The sequence below is a fragment of the Prionailurus viverrinus genome, chromosome E2 (genome assembly GCF_022837055.1).
Source record: "Prionailurus viverrinus isolate Anna chromosome E2, UM_Priviv_1.0, whole genome shotgun sequence".
Taxonomy (NCBI): domain Eukaryota; kingdom Metazoa; phylum Chordata; class Mammalia; order Carnivora; family Felidae; genus Prionailurus; species Prionailurus viverrinus.
In genome coordinates, this window is record NC_062575.1 from 49,813,758 (window position 1) to 49,833,638 (window position 19,881).

General features: G+C 63.3%; 1 protein-coding gene across 4 annotated transcripts; it reads left to right on the forward strand.

Moving 5' to 3' along the window:
* Positions 1-19,710, forward strand: ERFL (ETS repressor factor like). 4 transcript variants are annotated; one of them, XM_047834712.1, is made up of 6 exons: positions 1-128; positions 14,978-15,057; positions 17,878-18,112; positions 18,453-18,648; positions 18,767-18,884; positions 19,258-19,710. In XM_047834712.1, exons 2-6 carry the CDS (start codon positions 14,991-14,993, stop codon positions 19,704-19,706), a joined length of 1,065 nt encoding a protein of 354 aa, XP_047690668.1. In that variant the 5' UTR covers positions 1-128; positions 14,978-14,990; the 3' UTR covers positions 19,707-19,710. The 4 variants fall into 4 exon arrangements, with proteins under 4 accessions (XP_047690668.1, XP_047690670.1, XP_047690669.1 ...); XM_047834714.1 differs by lacking the exon at positions 1-128 and adding an exon at positions 1,588-1,632; XM_047834713.1 differs by lacking the exon at positions 1-128 and adding an exon at positions 6,239-6,283.
* The last annotated feature ends 171 nt before the right edge of the window (positions 19,711-19,881 follow it).

Below are 19,881 nucleotides of genomic sequence, written 5' to 3' on the forward strand. Positions count from 1 at the left end.
TCGCCCCCCGCCCGGCCCCGCCCCCCGCCCCGGAGCCCGCTCCCCAGGACGCCGCCGGGGCCATGGCTGCGGGATCCGAACTTTAAACACTTCTCGCCGGACCGGAGCGGAGGCGCAAACCCCGGAAAGTGAGTGAGCGCCGCGGGCCGGCGCGGGGGCGGGGATGGGGGGCGGGGCGCGGGAGGTGCTCCCGAGGGACCGTCGGAGCCCGGCCGCCGAGCCCGGGGCGGGGAAGACGGGAGGGGTCGGCGGCCCCGGGCGGAGGCGGCCCGGGGTGGGGGTGGGGGCAGCGCCCAGCTCTGGGGGGAGGGGGGGAGAGGGCTGGAGGTGCGCGCATGGGACAGGGGCTCCGGAGGCGGCGGCGGCGGCGGCGGCGGCGGCGGGGGGGGGGGGGGCGGAGGAGTGCGTGAGAGCGCTAGAGACGGGGGCCGGCAGAGACTGGGGTCTATTTGGGAACCGGGGCCGACGGGCACACCTGAGGGGGTTCTGGACGTGCGGGGCTAGAATCCTGGGAGGTTTTAGAGACCAGGACTGAGGGCTTGAAATTTGGGACCCGGGGGTTCAGAGCCAAGAGACTGGCTATTGGGGGTTGAGAGCTGACAGTTTGAGGCTGGAGTCAGTATGGGGCGTGGACCTTTGGGGCTGTGGTCAGTATGAAGGTTTAGCTGGGGGTGGTGGTGGTGCTGGGAGGTCTGGATTTGGAGCTGGAGTTCAAGGCTGAGGGTCTGCACACTTAGCTCTGGATATTTGGGGTCTGGATATTTGGTGGAAGGGGGTCATCCGGGCCAATAAATGGGTCTGCACACTTTGGGGCTGGGAGCTCCTGACCTTCCAGGGACTGTGTCCTTCTGGGGACAGGTGGCCAGTATGCTGCACGCCTTTGCTGTCTGTCATTCCATCACCGTCCCAGGGCCATGCTGGGCCACCTCTGCCATCTCCTCCGTGGCTGGGTCTCTCCTGACTGTGTCTCTGTCTCTTCCAGCATCTCTGGCTCCACCTCTAACTCCAAGAATCTGTCTCTGACTCTTTATTTCTGTCTTTTGGAGCATCTCTCTCTTCCTCTTTGGGTGCAACTCTCGGACGATCTCAGAATCTCTGTGCCTCTCTCTCCCCAGGTCTTTCTCAGTGTCTCTCTGTCTCTGCCTTTCTCTGTCTCTTGCTATCTCTCTGTCTCTGCCTCTCCCAGCATCTCTGTCTCTGTCTCCCCCTCGCTGGTTTCCGCTCAGATTAAGCCGGGGACCTAATTCCAGGCCCAGGATCGAATTTTCTGGCAACAAAGGGAAATAGCGAATCGATCGGTCGCTCCGGAGATTAAGAGACAAGCGGCGCGCGGATCTATCACGGCTAAACGGCCCCCCCGCCCGCTCCCCCTGCCCGGCCGGCCCGCCGAGGCCCAGACGCGCTCCGCATCGCCAAGCAGCCTCAGGAGCCCGGCTGCCCGGCAGGCCCGGCCGGCCTCGCTGAGCCCAGAGCTGACTGCGTGAGCTAACTGCGCGCCCTGCCAGGGGCCGAAGCCGCGGGAGGGATCCCAGCGCCAGCCCTGGCCCCTGGGGAGGGGAGGAGAGGGAAGGAGGTGAAACCAAGGCAGTGAATCACCCTGAAGAGCCATGCTGCGCGCACCTGTGGCCGCAGGTAACCCCTTTCACTCACACCTGTGTATCAACACACCCGTCACGTTAGCGTGTCCCCTTCAGTTCCCCACATCTGGACCTCCAGGTAACATTAGTCTCCTTATACCTGTCCCCTGCAGGTAACCTGTTCTCTTCATCTGTCCCTGTAGGTGTCACCTATTTCCTGTCACCTGCTTTTACAGGTAACACGTGTCCCTTGCAGTCTGCCCCACAGATGCCTATGATCTCTCGGTGACACGTGTCCTCTCTTACCTGCTTCTCCAGGTAACACCTGTTCTCCAAAATCGGCCCCTTCCATTCGAATCCCTGCCTCTGTCCCACGCGTGCCACACCGTCCCTTTCCTACCTGCACCCCCCCATTCCCTGAAGCTCTAAACACACTTATTAAACACACTCTCACACATTCCTGTTCACTTCTGTGTCTCAAACAGTACCTGTCCGCCATGTCTTCTCTCTCCACCCCCCGCCACACACACACACACACACACACACACACACACACACACACACACTCCGTCCTTCGCACATGAGCACTCATCCCCTTAACCTGCCCCCTCCCACCTCTCCCGTCCCATACTCCTCCCTTCCAATGCTAACCTTGTCCACCCTCGTACCTGTCCTTCCAGAAGCACTTCCCACTCATGTGTCACCTGAGAACACACCTGCTTCCCACCACGCTCCCTGCGTGCACCTAACGCCCCCACACTCCGTCTCCCATCCTTTGGCCCAAAGATCCCTACTTCCCGCTGTCTTTTCCACTTGTCCGTTCAGGTGACTCACCCCAGATGGCAGGTGCACCCACCTACCCGCACCTGTCTCCTAAGCGGCACGGCTTGATTGCTCACACGTGCGGTGGGCCCTGGGCACCCTTCCTCGTGTGCCTCCCCCCTGCCATGATGTCTCCTACGAGCCCTTGTCCTGAAAGTCACCCCTCCCCCCTCCATACCTGCTGCTCACGTTGTATCTGGCTCCTTCTATCTCTCTGTCTCTGCTTCTCTTTCGTCTCTCACACCACCACCTTATACGTACACAGGTTTGGACGGGGAATCTGACCTTGGCCTCAGGCAGCTACCTGTTGCCCCACACCGTCCCTCAGGCACTACCTACTTCTCTTCCTCCCCCACAGAACTAATTCCCCATGTTTCCCACACCCCCCCCTTCCTTGCCGCACGAGGTCACCCCAGCGTCTCTCTATACCTGCCCCTTCCTCACCTGTCTGCCAGCACATCACCGGCTCCAATGTCCTGTCCGCTCACTCCTGCAGCAAACACGTACCGAGGCTTCCACGCCTGTCGCCCCCCTGATCTCTGCTTTTCATCCCTTCACGTGGGTCTCTGCCATACCCCTGGCATCCGCAGCCTGTCCACAAAGGGAATGCCTGCTCCTGGCCACACTCTTGCCCCACAGACGTGAACCAGCTTCGAGTCTCCTTCCCTCTCACTGACGTCCACGTAGGTCTTGTCCTCTCACAGCTTTTTCTTTTTTTTTTTATTTAAATAAACATTTTATTTATTTTTGAGAGAGACCGAGCATGAGTGGGGGAGGGGCAGAGAGAGAGGGAGACACAGAAGCCGAAGCAGGCTCCGGGCTCTGAGCGGTCAGCACAGAGCCCGACGCGGGGCTCGAACTCATGGACCGTGAGATCATGACCTGAGCCGAAGTCGGACGCTAAACTGACTGAGCCACCCAGGCGCCCTGCTTTGTCTTTAAAAAAAAAAAACAAAAAAAACCCCACAAAATCTTAAGTTAGCTCCATGCCCAGTGTGGGGCTTGAACTCATGACCTTGAGATCAAGAGTCTTATGCTGTGCTGACTGAGCCAGCCAGGCCACCCCCCCTTCGCGACTTTTACAGACATTGGGTACATACCCCAACACCTCTCAGCCACCTTGTCTCAGCTGTGCTCGTCTTCACTACCTGCTCGTGCGACCTGTCACCCCCCCCCCCCATCCCACCCCGGCACCTTGAGAGCCTAACCTTCAGATCCCTCGCACCTGTCTCCAGCCTGCTCCCCTCTGGAGATAACCTGTCCCTTTTCACAGGACATGTCACCGGCCATCTAGCCCCTCAGGGAACACCTTCCTTGATGAGCTTAAGTAACACCTGTAGCATTTGCTGACCACATAACACTGTTCCCAGGGGTTCCCACAGCTGCCCTCTGCATCGTACAGACTCCCTTAAGCCAGAGGCTCTCTGACTTGAGTGTGCAGGGGAAACACGTGGAGGGGGCGCTGGCACATACCGCTCCGGGCCTCGCCCCAGAGACCCTGGTGCGGCGGGTCTGGGGTGGAGCCCGAGACTGCATTTCTAGCAAGCTCCAGGTGCTCCTGGCCCGCGGACCGCTCCTTGAGTGGCACCTGCCTACTCGGAACATGTTCCCAGCTCCTGCCCGGTTTCTTTGCATTTTGGTTTTGTTTTGTTTTAGACCTTAATCTCTGCACCCAACACGGGGCTCGAACCCACGACCCTGAGATCAAGACTTGCACGCTCTACTGACCGAGGCAGCCAGGAGCCCCAGCCAGCCACTGCTTAGTCAGCCTGTCTCGGTGACTGGCGGTGTTCTCCGTTCTTTCTAACCACGGTCTCGTTTCCTCCTCACGAGGCCCCCCGGGAGGCAGGTCCTTATTCTTATCCCCAATTTACGGAGAAGGAAACCGAGCCCCGAGAAACGGAGTAGTTTCTCTGAGGTCTCAGAAACCGGCAGTTCTTGGAGGCCATCTGACTTCAGTCATCCAGCTGTCCTTACCTCCCCCACCTGCCTAGCAGGTGACCTGCTTCCTCCACAGAGGCACCTGCCCGCCCTGTCACTTTGGCAACCCTTGTTTCTCCGTGACCCAGCAGCCCTCCTGCTCCCCAGCCTCGCGTTCTCCCCCCACTCCTGCCATCAGTCGTGTCCCATCTCCCTGCTGGTACACCTGTCTCTTGGACACCCACTCCCCGGGGCCGAGCTGGTCACTCACATCCTCACTCCCTCCCACCGTCCAAGCTGCCCGGAGCCAGCCCAGCTCCTCCCAACACGCTCCTGTCTCCTCAGACACCCCTTGCCCTGCAGAACTACCCATCTCTGCACACCCGTCTTCCCCAGCCTGGTGCCTCTCTGCCCGCCCTCCCTCTGTGTGCTTCCTCTCTGTCTCCCGAATCTGAGTCTCTGTCTCTCTGTGTATCTCTGTCTCTCTCTTCCTCCCTCCCTGTCTCTTTGTTCGCTGTGTTTCTCCACCTCTGTCTGTCTCTGTGTCTCTGTATCTTCTCTCTTTATAGGGTCTGATTCTTGTTCTCCGTGTCCTGCATTCTCTGTCTCTTTCTCCTTCTCTGTCTCCTCCCACCTCTTCTTTCCCTCTCCTTTGTTCTCTCCTCCGGAAGTACAGGTTTTGGGGGCTTGAAGTCCTGACCCACGTTTGAGTCCAGGCCTCCCCACTCACCCTTGTGGGACTTTGGCCAAGTTACTTTTCCTATCTGAGCCTCAGTTTCCGCATCTGTGAAATGGGCATCATGGCGCTTGCTACCTCCCAGGTCGTGTGGTGAGGATGGGGTGGCGAGGGAGGCAAGAGGACCTGGGCCAGATGGGGGCTGATCTTCCCTCCATGGCTTCCTCTCTGCTCCCATCTCTTCCCAAGGGCTGCTGGCCCACCTGGATGTTGGTGGGAGTATGTGTGGTGGGGGAACGGAGAGAGAGATGGGCAGAGGCGTCCGGGCCAGGGCTTGGGCATGGGACCCGGTGTGGGGCTGGGGACAGGGATCGATCCGCCTCGGCGGCAGTGCGCGGGCCAGGATTGCATCTTGTCACAATAATTTATTGCTCTCATCCCGTCTGATCGATGGAGCTGAATTAGCACCGTGCGATGCCCCTGGAGCCCCGAGCCTCCCCCAGCCTGGCCGGACCCCGGCCCTTCTCTGGCCCTCGTGGGATCCCCTGCAGCCCAGGCACCCAGCTCCCATGGGCCCAGGACCTGCACTTGGCCCCAGGCTCTGGGGCCCTGCCCTCTGTTTCCTGGTTGCCTGTCCGCCTGTGCCTCTCTTCCCTTTTTGCCTCTATGTTTGCCTTCCTGGGTCTTTGACCCCATTTATCTGTTCCTCATTTTCTCTGACCCTCAGTCACTCACTTCTACCCCATTTTTGTTCCTCATCTGTTTCTCTGTCCCCCTCTGTTCCTGTGTCTCAGTCCCCCATCTGTCCCCCTGCTTCATCCCTCAGTCTTCCTGTCCCCCCCCCCATCTCTGTGCCCCTGACCCCACGTCTCGCTGTACCACCTTCATCACTGCCCCTTGGTCTCTGGCTTTCTGTCCCTTTGACTCCCTGTCTGTCCCTCTGTTTCTCTGCCTCCTTTTAATGTAAGTTTCACTTAAGCCCCGTTTCCTGAGCACATACTTGGTGCCAAGCCCCACGAACAGGACACAGGGTGCCCCCGCCCCTGCCTCTTGGCCATCACGGTCCAGAGGGGCCCTCTTAGACTTCGGCCACTGGGATTAGCTGGCCACACTTGCCTTCAGCTTTCTGTTCCTCCACCCCTCCGGCACTGCCAGATCACAGCCCTTGCCCCTGCACCTCTGGTGCTGGGGTGTAGGGATGAGACAGGGGAGGGAGCTGGAACTGAGGAGTCTAGGGAAGAGGTTGGGGTTCAGGATGAGGCAGGAGGTGGGACCTGGGCAGGTGGAGGTGAGGAGGAGGGGCAGGGTGGGTTTTGGAGTTGGGGCGGTATCCAGGAGCTGGGTCAGCCCCTGGGGATGCTGGACCCCCCCCCCCAAGATCACAGCTGGGCCTTGTGCTGGCCATGAGCCTACACTTGTGCCTTCCCCTTGCTCCCGCCTCCTCTGCCCCTGCAGCCTCTGCCCTCCTTGCCTACTCCTTTGCCTCCGTCCTAATCCCTCAATTTTCCGCATCTCTGCCCCTCCTCTCCTTTCTCCCTGACGGGGTCCCTCCTTGGAACAGCTCTCTTCCCGACCTCTGTCTCCCTAATTCACTTTGTCCAAGCGGCTCTGAGTCACTCCCCTTTTCCAGATTTCCCTAAGTCGTCCCCTTCTGTCCCCCTCTGTCTCCCGGTAGGTGTTGCTTTCTGCTTGTCTCTGTCCCCCACTCTCCCTCTCTGGGTGTCTCCCTCCCTCCCTCCACCCGCCCCCCACGCTTCCTCCATCTCTTGGGGTCTCTGAAGGGGAAGGCAGGGGGTAGGGAAGCAGCCTGAGCTCTGGGTCCACATCCGCGGTGGCGCCTCCCGCCCTCCCCTCCCCTCCCCTCCCCCAGTGCTGTTTGGTAGGCGGGGTGCGTGGCACTGCGGCTCCCACCTCCCCGGGGACGCTCCCCCCCCCAACTGACACAGTTCCGCGTGCTGGCCACAGCCCCAGGGATGTTCGTGCAGAGACTGGGACTCAGGGAACGAGAGAGACGGAGACAGAGAGACAGACCCAGAGACACCAGCGAGAGGGAGAGAGACGGGGAGAGGGTGGGTGTGAGGTCTCTGGTGCTGCCATGGCTTGGTGCCTCTGCCTTCCCCAAATCGCGTCTCAGACACACCTTCTCCGGGCCGGGAGGCCGGTGCCTCGTCTGTCTGCCCGCCCGTCCTCCTGTCTCACACAGAGAGTCTGGTGTGTGTGCATGTGCGTGTGCACACGCGCAAGCTACCGTAACTCTGTGTGTGTGTGTGTGTGTGTGTGACACTGCGGGGGGTGGGGAGTGGGGGCGGGCTTGACGGTTCATGTGGCTGTGACTTGTGTTGCAGCGTGTGCAGACGTGACCTGCGGAGACCTGTGCGTTCCAGGGCAGCAGGGACTAAGCGTGGGAGCGGGAGCCCGTGGGGGCTGGGAGACGCCGTCTGAGCTGTGTCTGTGAGCCTGTGCGTGCCTTGTGTGTGTGACGCTCCTCTGCGGGCATCTGGTGTGACTGCCCACGATTCTGGAGTGGTGCGGAGTCTGAACTTTCCAAGTCTGCTGGCCTGTCTCGGTGACCGGGACGGCCCACGCCTCGGCAGGCGAGGAGACCAGAAGGCTTAGTCCAAGGGAGGCGTGGGGGGGGGGGGGGGGGCGAGCGGGCACCACCCCAGGAGCCGGGCTGGCGAGTGTGGGCGTGGGACACCATGAAGGAGTAGCTGTGGGCTGTGGTCACAGCTCCCACTCGCCCCCCCCCCCCACCTCCACCCCCACCCCCACCCCCACCCGCGTCAAAACCGGCCGCGTGAGCCTGGGTGGCGGTGCGTTTTGTGTTAAGGAGGTGCCTTCGAGTCTCCGAGCCTGTGGGCTTGTGTCCGAGTCCGAGGCCGGACGTGAAACGATCCTGCGTGTGCCCCGAAGAGTGTCGAAGGCCCTGTGTGCTTGTGGTTGCGTGTCTACGTGTGCCCGTCGGCTGGTGCGCGTGTGCTCTCCATGTGGGAGCCGACGCCCCAGCACGCGTGAGGCCGTGTGTGTGTGTGTGATGACGCGCGGGCAGACGTGTGCTCCGCACTGCCCTGTGTGTGTCGCGTATATTCCGTGGGTCTCTGTCATGGGGGCCTGCATGCTCCTGCCCCTGCGTTTTTGTTTTTTTTTTTTTTAACTTTTTAATTTTTTTTTTGAACATTTATTTTTGAAAGACAGAGGGCAAGCAGGGGAGAGGCATCATGAGAGAGGGAGACACTGAATCCAAAGCAGGCTCCAGGCTCTGAGCCGTCAGCACAGAGCCCGACGCGGGGCTCGAACCCACAGGCCGTGAGATCATGACCTGAGCCAAAGTCAGATGCTTAACTGACCGAGCCGCTCAGGTGCCCCGTCTGTCCCTGCGCGTTTCATGTGCCCGTGTGGAGATGCGCTAGCTCTCAAATGAGCCAGCCTGTTGTGGGGATGACGGCGTGTGGCCTGGAGAGAAGCAGCCAGCGGCGTGTTTGTGTGCGAACGTACGTACACGTGCGCTCACGCACCCCAGATGCAGAGACGCCCCCGCCCGGGGGCAGGCTGAAGCATTTGGTTGATGCGGGCAGGGGTGGGAGTGGGGGTGACCTTGGGGGTGGGGGGGGCGGGCAAGTCCAGGCAGGAAAGCCCCCCATCCCCGTCCTGGCCCAGTCCTCCTCGGGACAGCTGCAGAGGCCCCCTTGGTGCCTGCGGTGAGACCGCCTTCGGGCCCGTGTGCACACAGATGTGGGCAGGTGCGTGTGCAAGCACGTGCGCAGGTAGCGTGCGACAGCGGGCGGCTGGGCCGTGTGCGGCCGGAGGGGACAGGGCGCATGGTGCGCGACGTGTGCCTACCGGTGGGGGCCTGGAGAGGGTGGTGCGAGAGTCTGCCGTGTGCCCAGATGTGTCCCGCGTGGGCGTGTGGCCTAGGGAGGGGCGTGTCCCTGGCACGGGTGCAGACGGAGGGTCAGGGTGTATATGCGTGTGTGTCTAGCTGTGAGGTGTGTGCCTGTTGGCGTGTGTGTGCGTGTGCGCGTGCGGGGGCGGCAGCGGGAGAAGGGTCTTGGGCCGCGTCTCTCTCCTCTTTAGACAGAGCCCCGGAGAAGATATGAAATTTAAAAAAAAAATCAATTTTCATTCCACTTGTGCAGATTGTGTTAAGGGGAGGGGGTGCTGGGTGAGGGATGAAGGGGCTGTGGTGGGGGGGTGAGGCCCGAGGCGACTCCCGAGGCGGCCGGAGCAGCTTAGAGAAATCAAGACAACTGGTTAAACCCCAGCCCAGGGGGCCGGGGTGCTGGGGGCGGGGGGGTGAGGAGACCAGAGGCGAGGAGAGATGTGGAGAGACAGAGACGCCCAGAGACAGACAGAGACGCCCTAAGACAGAGACAAGAACCGTAGACCCTGAGACTCTTGGAGCTCCAGGCGGACGGAGGGATGGAACAACAAAGACCTCTGTGAGACGGACCCCGCCAGCCCGTGGGCCTGAGGCCGGGAGCCCCATCTCTAGAGAGACAGAGGCAGACGTAGGCCTGAGACGGTGCCCGCTTTATACACGCAGACATGCGCTGGAGAAGTGCGGGGGGGCGGGTGGACAGACAGCCGGACAGACGGCAGCTTGACCTCCGAGTGTCCGCCTCGCCGCGACACAGCCCGTCACCCAGTTGGCCTCTGGGTGTGAGCGTGCTGCTGGGCGGGCTGGTCCGTGTGCATGTGTGTGTGTGTGCGCGCGCGCGCGTGCGGTCTCATGGTGGCTGTATCGGTGCCACGTGTGCATCTGTGTCTCCGTGTGTGTGACACAGGGTCTCTGGTGCTGGTGCGTGTGGCACTGTGTGCAGCTGTTGCGTCCCTCGCGTGTGTCCCTTGTGTCCCTGGCGGGGCTGTGCTGGTGTGTGTGTGCCCGGGTGGGTGTGGCGCCGTGTCCGTGTGCGCTCGTAGGTCTGCGTGTCTGCGTGTGATTGTGTCAGTGTGTTTCTGTCTACGGTTGTGTGTCTCCGCTTCCGGGTGGGATCAAGGTGGTGTGTGTATCCCTAGACAACCGTGTGTTCCTCTGTGAATATCTGTGAGTGCTGTGATATGTGTGTGTGTGTGTGACGGTCACGGGGCGTGTGGCTGTTTTGACCTGCGTGTCTGTGTGTTGCGTATGACACGGGTGGGGGGGTTGCCGAGGATGCTGTGTGGGTCTGTGTGAAGTGTGCCTGGGCCGGATTGTGGGTCTGTGTGACTGCTTGGCGAGGAGGGGAGAGGCAGCGTCTTGCCTGCCCAGCCCCTCTCCCCACACTGCTGCATGCACACGCACAAGCACACACACATTCAGTGCCGTGGCTGCAGGCGGTGGAGATGGGGGGCGGGGGGGGGGAGGAAGCAAAATAAAATTAAAAATTAAAGCTGGCCCGGAGTCCCCATCCGCACGGCGCGGACCGGCGGGGCGGGGTGGGGGTTTGCAGCGGCTCCCCCTCCACAGCTACCGGGTCTGGGGCCGGCTGTCCGTCTGTCCAGCGTCCTAACCGGGCCCCTGCCTGGCCCCGCAGCCCCAGCCCCGCAGGCCCGCTCCTTCGATCGGCGATCAATGGGGCCAGGGGGGCGCCAGGGGCAGGGCGAGATCAAAGGGACCCCAAGAGACGGACAGTGGGACGGAAACAGAGATGCGGAGACAGAGATGGAGACAGAGACGGAGAGACAAGGACGTGGGGAGGAGAGACGTGGAGAGACGTGGGGACCCAGAGAGAGACACGGGGACCCTGAGACGTGGTGCTGTGGACCCTGTCCGTCAGGGCAGGGACCCAGTCCCTGTGGGCCTGACCGGACAGAGACGGGGACAGAGAAGGGGCAGGCAGAGATGGCGAGACGGCAGAGACGCGTGAGAGATGCGGGGGGGAGCGTGGGAGCAGGGCCCGGAGCGCCGATCCCACGGCTCCTCGTTATAACGTGTCCGGAGGAGGCGGCGGGGAGTTGAAAGCGTCGGGAAGAGAAATCAAAACCAACACGGAAATGAGAGGGGCCAGTGGGGGTGGGGGCGGGGGCGGAGGCAGGAGGGAGGGGGACCCGGAGAGGCAGAGCGAGCGGGAGGTGGGAGAGAGGTGGCCGGCGAGGTGCGGAGCCGGAGCCGGGAGGGAGATGGGGAGACTGAGGCGGGACGGGCTGGGGGCCGAGCCGGGGTGGTGGCACAGCTGGGGAGAGGGGAGAGCCGGCGGAAGAAGGGACGGAGGGGATGGGGCGTGGGGAAGCCAGAGATGGGAGAGACCCGAGGGAGGTGGGGGGGGGGCACAGGGGTTGGGGAGAGGGGGTGGGAAAGGATGGGAGGAGACCCCCTGGGTTGAGGAAGACAAGGAAAGAGAGAAGAGAGATGGAAAAAAGGAAAAGAGATGAGGAGGAGACAGAGAAGGGGAGAGAGAGAAGAGTGTGGGAGGGGGGCGGGGGGGGGGGAAGAGACAGGGAGGGAGAGCAACAGAGAAAGTTGGGGAGATTGGATGGGAGACAGAGGGGACATGGGGGTGTGGGGGCAAAGTGGCCGCAGGAAGGGGGGACCCTGAGGAGGCAGATGAGGTGGCCGGGGGCCTGAGTGATGGAGAGGACCGTGTGGGAGAGACGCAGTGGACACCGGGTGGCGGGGGTTGCCGCCTGGGTGCCCGTGGGGACCCGGCAGGTCTGGAGGGATGGGCCATCTGCCAACTCTTGTCTGCCGTCCAAGGGGTGAGGTGGGGCTTGTGGGGAGCAGAGCGGCCGTGCGGGGTCTTTGGGGAGAGCGGTGTCTGCGGGGAAGGCTGTCTTATAAGAGCACGTCGTGGGGGTGGGGTATTTGAGGGGGGTGTCTGAACGAGGAGGTCTGAGAAAAGTGCTCTCTCTGAAAGGTGGGGTCTCAAAGGGAGGAGCGGTGAGGGGCTGAAAAGTATCTAAGGGGGAGGATGTGCCCGAGGGCTGGGTGTCTGAGAGGAACAGATGTCCAAGGGTCTGGGGGCGCGTGGGGGGGTGTCGGTGTAGTGGGGTATCCGCGGGGGAGAGGCTGTCAGAAGGGTAAAGGTTCTGAGAGACGGGTGAGGAGGGGGGAGGGGGTATTTGAGGAGAGGGGTATCTGAAGGAGTAAGGGGTCTGAGAGAGAGGACCTGAGAGGGGAGGCATGTCCAAGGAGGAAGGGGTGTCTGAAAGAGGAGGCATATTCAAGGGGGAAAATATGTCTGAGGGAGGAGACAGATAGGGGCACAGGTGTCTGAGGGGGGAGGCATATCCAAGGAGGAAGTGGTATCTGAGGGGTGCTGTTTGGGAGAGGCAGATTTTAGGGGAAGGAGTGTCTAAGGGGGTTGTCTCGAGGGGAGGCATATCTGAGGAAGAAGGGTATCTGAGGGGGGGCCTCCTGGAGGGAGGCAGATCTAAGGGAAGGGGTGCCTGGGGGGGGGGCCTGTAAGGTGAGGGGAGGCAGATCTAAAGGGAAGGGGTGTCTGGGGGGGCTGTGGGGTGGGGGAGGCAGATCTAAGGGAAGGGGTGTCTGGGGGGGCTGTCTGGGGAAGGGGATCTGAGGGGGGGCTGTGGGGTGGGGGAGGTAGATCTAAGGGGAAGGGGTGCCTGGGGGGGCTGTGGGGTGAGGGGAGGCAGATCTAAGGGGAAGGGGTGTCTGGGGGGGCTGTGGGGTGAGGGGAGGCAGATCTAAGGGGAAGGGGTGCCTGGGTGGGGGCCGTGGGGTGAGGGGAGGCAGATCTAAGGGGAAGGGGTGTCTGGGGGGGGGCTGTGGGGTGAGGGGAGGCAGATCTAAGGGGAAGGGGTGCCTGGGGGGGCTGTGGGGTGAGGGGAGGCAGATCTAAGGGGAAGGGGTGTCTGGGGGGGCTGTGGGGTGAGGGGAGGCAGATCTAAGGGGAAGGGGTGCCTGGGTGGGGGCCGTGGGGTGAGGGGAGGCAGATCTAAGGGGAAGGGGTGTCTGGGGGGGGGCTGTGGGGTGAGGGGAGGCAGATCTAAGGGGAAGGGGTGCCTGGGTGGGGGCTGTGGGGTGAGGGGAGGCAGATCTAAGGGGAAGGGGTGCCTGGGTGGGGGCTGTGGGGTGAGGGGAGGCAGATCTAAGGGGAAGGGGTGTCTGGGGGGTTGTGGGGTGAGGGGAGGCAGATCTAAGGGGAAGGGGTGTCTGGGGGGGGCTGTGGGGTGAGGGGAGGCAGATCTAAGGGGAAGGGGTGTCTGGGGGGTTGTGGGGTGAGGGGAGGCAGATCTAAGGGGAAGGGGTGTCTGGGGGGGGCTGTGGGGTGAGGGGAGGCAGATCTAAGGGGAAGGGGTGTCTGGGGGGGGCTGTGGGGTGAGGGGAGGCAGATCTAAGGGGAAGGGGTGTCTGGGGGGGCTGTGGGGTGAGGGGAGGCAGATCTAAGGGGAAGGGGTATCTGGGGGGGGCTGTGGGGTGAGGGGAGGCAGATCTAAGGGGAAGGGGTGTCTGGGGGGGCTGTCTGGGGGAAGGGGTTCTGAGGGGGGCTGTGGGGTGAGGGGAAGCAGATCTAAGGGGAAGGGGTGTCTAGGGGGGCTGTGGGGTGAGGGGAGGCAGATCTAAGGGGAAGGGGTGTCTGGGGGGGGCTGTGGGGTGAGGGGAGGAAGATCTAAGGGGAAGGGGTGTCTGGGGGGGGCTGTGGGGTGAGGAGGAAGATCTAAGGGGAAGGGGTCTGAGGGGGGCTGTGGGGTGGGGGAGGCAGATCTAAGGGGAAGGGGTGTCTGGGGGGGCTTTCTGGGGGAAGGGGGTCTGAGGGGGGCTGTGGGGTGAGGGGAGGCAGATCTAAGGGGAAGGGGTGTCTGGGGGGGCTGTCTGGGGGAAGGGGTTCTGAGGGGGGCTGTGGGGTGAGGGGAAGCAGATCTAAGGGGAAGGGGTGTCTAGTGGGGCTGTGGGGTGAGGGGAGGCAGATCTAAGGGGAAGGGGTGTCTGGGGGGGGCTGTGGGGTGAGGGGAGGAAGATCTAAGGGGAAGGGGTGTCTGGGGGGGCTGTGGGGTGAGGAGGAAGATCTAAGGGGAAGGGGTCTGAGGGGGGCTGTGGGGTGGGGGAGGCAGATCTAAGGGGAAGGGGTGTCTGGGGGGGCTTTCTGGGGGAAGGGGGTCTGAGGGGGGCTGTGGGGTGAGGGGAGGCAGATCTAAGGGGAAGGGGTGTCTGGGGGGGGCTGTGGGGTGAGGGGAGGAAGATCTAAGGGGAAGGGGTGTCTGGGGGGGGCTGTGGGGTGAGGAGGAAGATCTAAGGGGAAGGGGTCTGAGGGGGGCTGTGGGGTGGGGGAGGCAGATCTAAGGGGAAGGGGTGTCTGGGAGGGCTTTCTGGGGGAAGGGGGTCTGAGGGGGGCTGTGGGGTGAGGGGAGGCAGATCTAAGGGGAAGGGGTGTCTGGGGGGGGCTGTGGGGTGAGGGGAGGAAGGTCTAAGGGGAAGGGGTGTCTGAGGGGGATGTCCAGGTTGGGGGAGGCAGGTGCAAGTGGTAGGGGTCTGAGGTCGGGGAGGCGCATCTGTGGGATCCCTCCTTCAGGGTGCTGGGGTCTGCTCTGAGGGGGTGGGGGGCCCTCTCTGGGCCGGCGGGTGAAAGCTGGGGACCGCTTGGGAGCTAGATGAGCCAGCCCGGGGGGGAGGGGGGTCCACTGGGCGGGCCAGGGGGTGGGGGCGAGGTTCAGAGCGAGACAAATCTGGGGCGGCCAGATAGACAGAGACCCAGAGACGCTGAGACGGATGAGAGGTCAGGCACGAGCCGGCCGGAGAGGCGGCGGCGGCAAAGCTGGTGCGGGGCGGGCGGGTGGCGTGGCCAGCCAGCGAGTGTGAGTGAGCCAGCGAGTGGGAGCAGCGCGGAGGGAGGCTGGGGGCGACGTGGGTAGTGACTGAGGCACAGGGTGAGGGCGAGGCTGCGGGAGGAGAGGCTGGGAGGCAGGGTCCGTGGGACGTGGGTGGAGAGGGTGGCGGGTGGCGGGCCGGGAGGGCCCGTGGGGAGCGCCCGCCCCACTGACCCCTGTCTGTCTCTCCTGCCTGTCCCCCGCCTGTCCCCGTGTGTCTGTCCCGGCCTCTCTGCAGGGCTGGCTCCACCATGGACTGTAGCTGCGTCTCCGACCTTCTCTTCGCCCCGCCCGCCCTGCCGGCTCTCTGGACCCCCGGTAACTGGCCCGGACCTCCTGCCCCTCCCAGCCAGCTGGCTCCTCCTTTCTGCACCTCTTCCTGTCCTCCCTCCTCTGTCCGGGTCTGTCACGGTCCCCTGAATGCAACCCCCTAATGAGAAACTTGGCTAAAAACTTCACAGCCAGATGTCCCTGCCACCTGCCTACTGGGACGTGAGGGTCTTTGGAGGGTAGGGGAGGTGTTGGGGTCCGAGAGGGGTAGGCTCCTGGGATCCGAGGTGCTGGGGTCTCGGCCTGCTCCCACCCAGGACCTTGGGCAGAGAGGCAGGTACTGGAGACGCCCGGGCAGTGATGGAGCAGGGCGGGGACCAGAGGGGGCACCAGGCCAGGTGCGGGTGTGCAAACGGACAGGGGCTGCCTGGCCAGGGGGACGTGGAGCACGGTCCAGCCAGCCGGAGCCCTGGGACAGAGGACGGCCTGCTCAGAAGCGGACACTCAGAGCTGGGGATGTGGACAGTAAGACCGGCTTGGACGTGCATTTAAGCCCAAGTCACAGGCCCCACAGATGGGGAGTGCGCGTGTGCGTGCGTGTAGACTGGGACTCTGTGCCTGCTAGTTTGGGGGCTCGGAGTGTGTCCTTGCGTCACACGTCAGTGCTTCTGGAAGAAGTGGTCGCACTGGGAGAGTGTATGTGCAACGTCTGTCTTTGTGTGAGCTGGCAAGCCTGCTCGTGCGTGTGCACGCACACACACACCCCCCTACCTGAGCGTCTCTGGGCTGGGTGGGGGGGTTTCTTTGGGACATTGGGCACAGCATGTCTGCATTTTAGGATTGGGGGTGTCTGTGGGCTTGCCAAGCACGTACCTGCCTCGGGGGTGAGGCGCTCTCGACCATTACTTCCCAGTGCGTGTCATGGTCCGGGACGGAGGTCTCGGTGCACTTCGGGCTGCGTGGGCGGGTGGGTGCCCCCCAGGCCTCTGTGTCGGTGTGTGCGCGGTGGGGGGAGGGGTCCTTGTATCCGTGGGTCACTGTGACTGAACTTGGGCGGGGGGGGGGGGGTCTGTCACAGTGTGTCTGCGGGCTGAAGTTGCGGGTCCCGGCAGATCCAGTCCGTCTGAGGAAATGTGTTTGAGGGCACGTGGTGGTTCCGGACTGGGTCGTGTATCTGCAGGTGTGGGGCAGTTGTGCCCTGTCCTCTCGGGGTCGCGCGCGCGCGCGCGTGTATGTGTGTGTGTGTGTGTGTGTGTATGTGTGATGCAGTAGCGGGTGTGGAATGGGCCGGACCTCACGAGCTGATTGAGCCCCATCACCCGAAGTAAGAAAGACCCAGAACGGGGTTGAGAGAAAAATTCTCCCTTCGGGGAGGAAACCGCCTCGCCTCCCGAGCCCTCGGCGGGAAGGCATTAGCGCCGATTCTCACGCACCAGCACCAGGCAGCCTGGGTGGGACCCTGCTGCTCCTTGCCTCCTACCGCTGAAATTCTATTAAGCCAGAGAGGGCAAGGACCTACCCTGGGGCCACACAGCAAGTAGGTAGCTTAGCGTTGTCTTCCTCCCCAACCTTGGTTCTCTGTAGGCTGATCCTGCCTGCTGTTCTCAGGCCTGGGCCCGGGGGTCTCTGAGGAGGGAGGGAGGACAGAGGATGTGGGCCCGGGGCCTTGTGGATGGGAGGGGAGATTCAGGGGTGGGCGAGACCCTCCCCTTTCCATCCAACTTATTCGGCACATTTGGACAGCAGGGTGCAGGCCACTCGTGTGTGTGAAGCGTGTGCCGAGGGGCGAGCCCTGGGTGTTACAGAGCGCGGGTGCCTGGGTCTCGTGGGTTTGGGTGGCCGTTCTGCAGGCGTGGTCTCAGCCCGCGTGCGCCTGTCAGGCCGACACACGCGTCCCGATGCCGCACCCGCCAGTTCTGCCACACTGTGTGTGATTTGGGCCTTTGGCGTCCTGTGCGTCTCCCGTCATGGCTGCGTGGTTAGTGGGTCTTGGTTCCGAGGGGCCGGAGACGTACGATTGTGTGTTGGGACGGACGTGTGATGCCGGGCATCTGGTGTGTCCGCCGTGGTGGCACGTCGTGGGCGAGGAGTCGTGCCCCAGCGGGAGCGCCGCCCTCGGGGCCGCCTGTGTCCCACGGTGTAGCTGGGCATCCCTGGAGCCTGAGGGGACGGCTGTGTGCGTGCTGCAGGTTTACGCTTATGCACACTGCTCTAGGACCGACAGAGCCAGGTGTGGGAGGGGATGTGGCGCGTGAGAGTATAAGTACACGGACCGGTGCAAAGACACACGGGCACAAGGGCCTGGCCGCCCCAGGGTGGGGTCAGCGGAGGGCTTCAGGGAGAGATGGAGCAGGGGGCAAGGGACGGGGGGGGGGGGTCATGCAGCAAGGGGTCAGGGGTGTTCCAGAGAGCAGGAGCGACTGGGGGCTTCTCAGGGCAGGGCTGGAGGGGGCAGCGGGAGGAGGGCTGTCCCCGTGTCGGGGGTGCCCTTCCCCTGCAAGCTGCCCCCTCCATTTCCTCCCCACGGTCGAGGCCGCAGGAAACTGATCCCTGCCACCTCCACCCCGGGGGCGCTGAACCTGGCAGACTTCAAGTGCCAAGGTCGAGGATGAGGCTGGAGGTGCCACCCCGGGGTCCCCGGACAACGGAGTTCTTGCCTCTTTGGCCAGATGGGGGACTAGACACCAGCTGGGGTAGAGAGTAGGAATTGGGTCCCTAAAGACATCAAGGGGTGGGTAGCTAGCTGTTCATCAGAGGCTGGGAGTCGGGGGAAGACCGGATGCCTCTCGGTTCCGGAGTCCAAGTAGGACCGGGAGCCCTGGCCTCGGTGTCCTGACCCGGGGCCACTCCCCTGCCTCCTGTCCTCAGGGTTTGCCTTCCCAGACTGGGCCTACAAGCCGGAGTCGTCCCCTGGCTCGAGGCAGATCCAGCTGTGGCACTTTATCCTGGAGCTGCTGCAGAAGGAGGAATACCAGGGTGTCATCGCCTGGCAGGGGGACTACGGGGAATTCGTCATCAAGGACCCTGACGAGGTGGCTCGGCTCTGGGGCATCCGCAAGTGCAAGCCCCACATGAATTATGACAAGCTGAGCCGGGCCCTGCGGTGAGGAGGGGTGGGGAGAGGCCGGCTGGCACCTTGCCCCTTCTCCCCTCCCTGTCCCTCCCGACCCCCACCCCCTGGGGCTTGCCCTCAGTCTCCTGGGGCAGAATCCCTCGGATCCCAGCGCGCAGTAGCTACCGTGACTACTTGTGAGCGGACGGGAAGCAAGGAGGAAGGCCGGAAGCCAGCGTCCCAGCCTGCTTCACCCTTTCCTTGCCTTGTGACCTTGCTGAAGGGACTTCTGTGAGCCTCCGTTCCCCCAAACTATAGTGCTCTGTGCACCGTGCCTGGCACAGAACGTGAGTTAGGGGCCCTGCCCAGCATTCCCTCATTCTCTCTCTAGCTACTACTACAACAAGCGGATTCTCCACAAGACCAAAGGGAAGAGGTTCACCTACAAGTTCAACTTCAGCAAAGTCGTGCTGGTCAACTACCCGCTGTTGGATGTGGCAGCAGCCACCACGGGCTCCCCACTCTTGCTGACCCCTGGTCCCTTTGGGGGGACCCCTGGGCCAGATGCTCCTCCCCTTACCCCTGAGGTGAGTTAGGGACACTGAGGTCCCAGCACTGGGTGTCTGGTGCCCCCCTCGCCAGCCATCAACCCCTGGGGACGGGGCGGCCACTCTAAGTGGTGCTGCCTCCCCCCTCCCCCTCTAGACCTTGCAGACCCTGTTCTCTGCCCCTCGCCTGGGAGAGCCAGGGGCCCGGGCGCCCCTGTTCACCCCTGAGACAGACAAACTGCGTCTGGACAGCCCTTTCCCGTTTCTGGGCTCCGGTAAGAGCCTGTGGGTGCTGGGGGGGGGGGGGGGGATGCTGCACGTGTTTGAGGGGAATGGATGGGCAAAGATGGGGAGAGACAGGATGCAGGAAGGAGGCCCGGGGCGAGGTTGTGTGTGTGCACGTTTTAAAAGCCACAGGAGGATTCGTGGAGAGGCAGGGAGGAGGGAAACTAGAGAGGGAACAGCCTGGGAGAAGGGCTTTCAGGGCGCCAAAGGAATGGGGAGACCTGGGGAGAGCTGGGGGCAACCACAGGGCGGGGGGCGGCAGATGTCACATGGGAGAGAGGGGGAGAACCGGGTGGAACACTGCAGGCAGCCCCGGCAGTGGAGGTGTGCCCGGCCTGACCCTCTGTCCCCTGTACTCACCAGGTGCCACCGGCTATTCCAAGCCCCCTGGCCTGCTGGGTCCTTATGGCCGCGCCTTCCCAGAGTACCCCTGGAACTTTAACCCGTACCTCACCGGCCCCTTCCCCAAGCTGCCCCCCTCTCTCTACCCCCCACACTTCTACCCCAACCCTCTGGCCGGTCCCCTGGGCCACCTGCCCTCAGCAGGGGCAGGGGGAGGCCCCACAGCTTCACCCCTGCTGGCTGCGACGGGGGAGGGTCTGGGCCCTGAGCGCCCCTCGGGCCTGGCAGCCGCCCCTCGCCTGGCACTGCCCGGAGCTGGGGGTCCAGAGGCTGCGCTGGGTGGGAAGGAGGACAGCGACTCGGAGCTGGAGATCACTGATGTCAGCGGCTGCAGCTCTGACAGCGAGGGCGACGAGGGCCTCCCTGTGCCCCCCAAGGCCAAGGCGAGCAAAGGGGGGATCGGCAGCTGAACCATTGTGGGGTAAAGGATTCTGCCAGGGTGGGGGCTTGGGGGGGGCAGCCTCTGCCCTGGTCCAGTGTGCCCTCCATGTCCTGCCCAAGGCCAAGGCCCTGCCCTCGGCCCCTCCTAGGACCGGCCACATGGTCACCCACCTTCTTTCCTAACCCTGGGTTGGGGGTCTCACC

What these genes read in the sequence shown, in the direction of transcription:
- ERFL (XM_047834712.1), top strand. Translation starts at nt 14,991, where the DNA reads ATGGACTGTAGCTGCGTCTCCGACCTTCTCTTCGCCCCGCCCGCCCTG. An exon ending in AAGCTGAGCCGGGCCCTGCG is followed by an intron (nt 18,113 to 18,452) that starts GTGAGGAGGGGT and finishes TTCTCTCTCTAG; the next exon opens with CTACTACTACAACAAGCGGA. An exon ending in CTCCTCCCCTTACCCCTGAG is followed by an intron (nt 18,649 to 18,766) that starts GTGAGTTAGGGA and finishes CTCCCCCTCTAG; the next exon opens with ACCTTGCAGACCCTGTTCTC.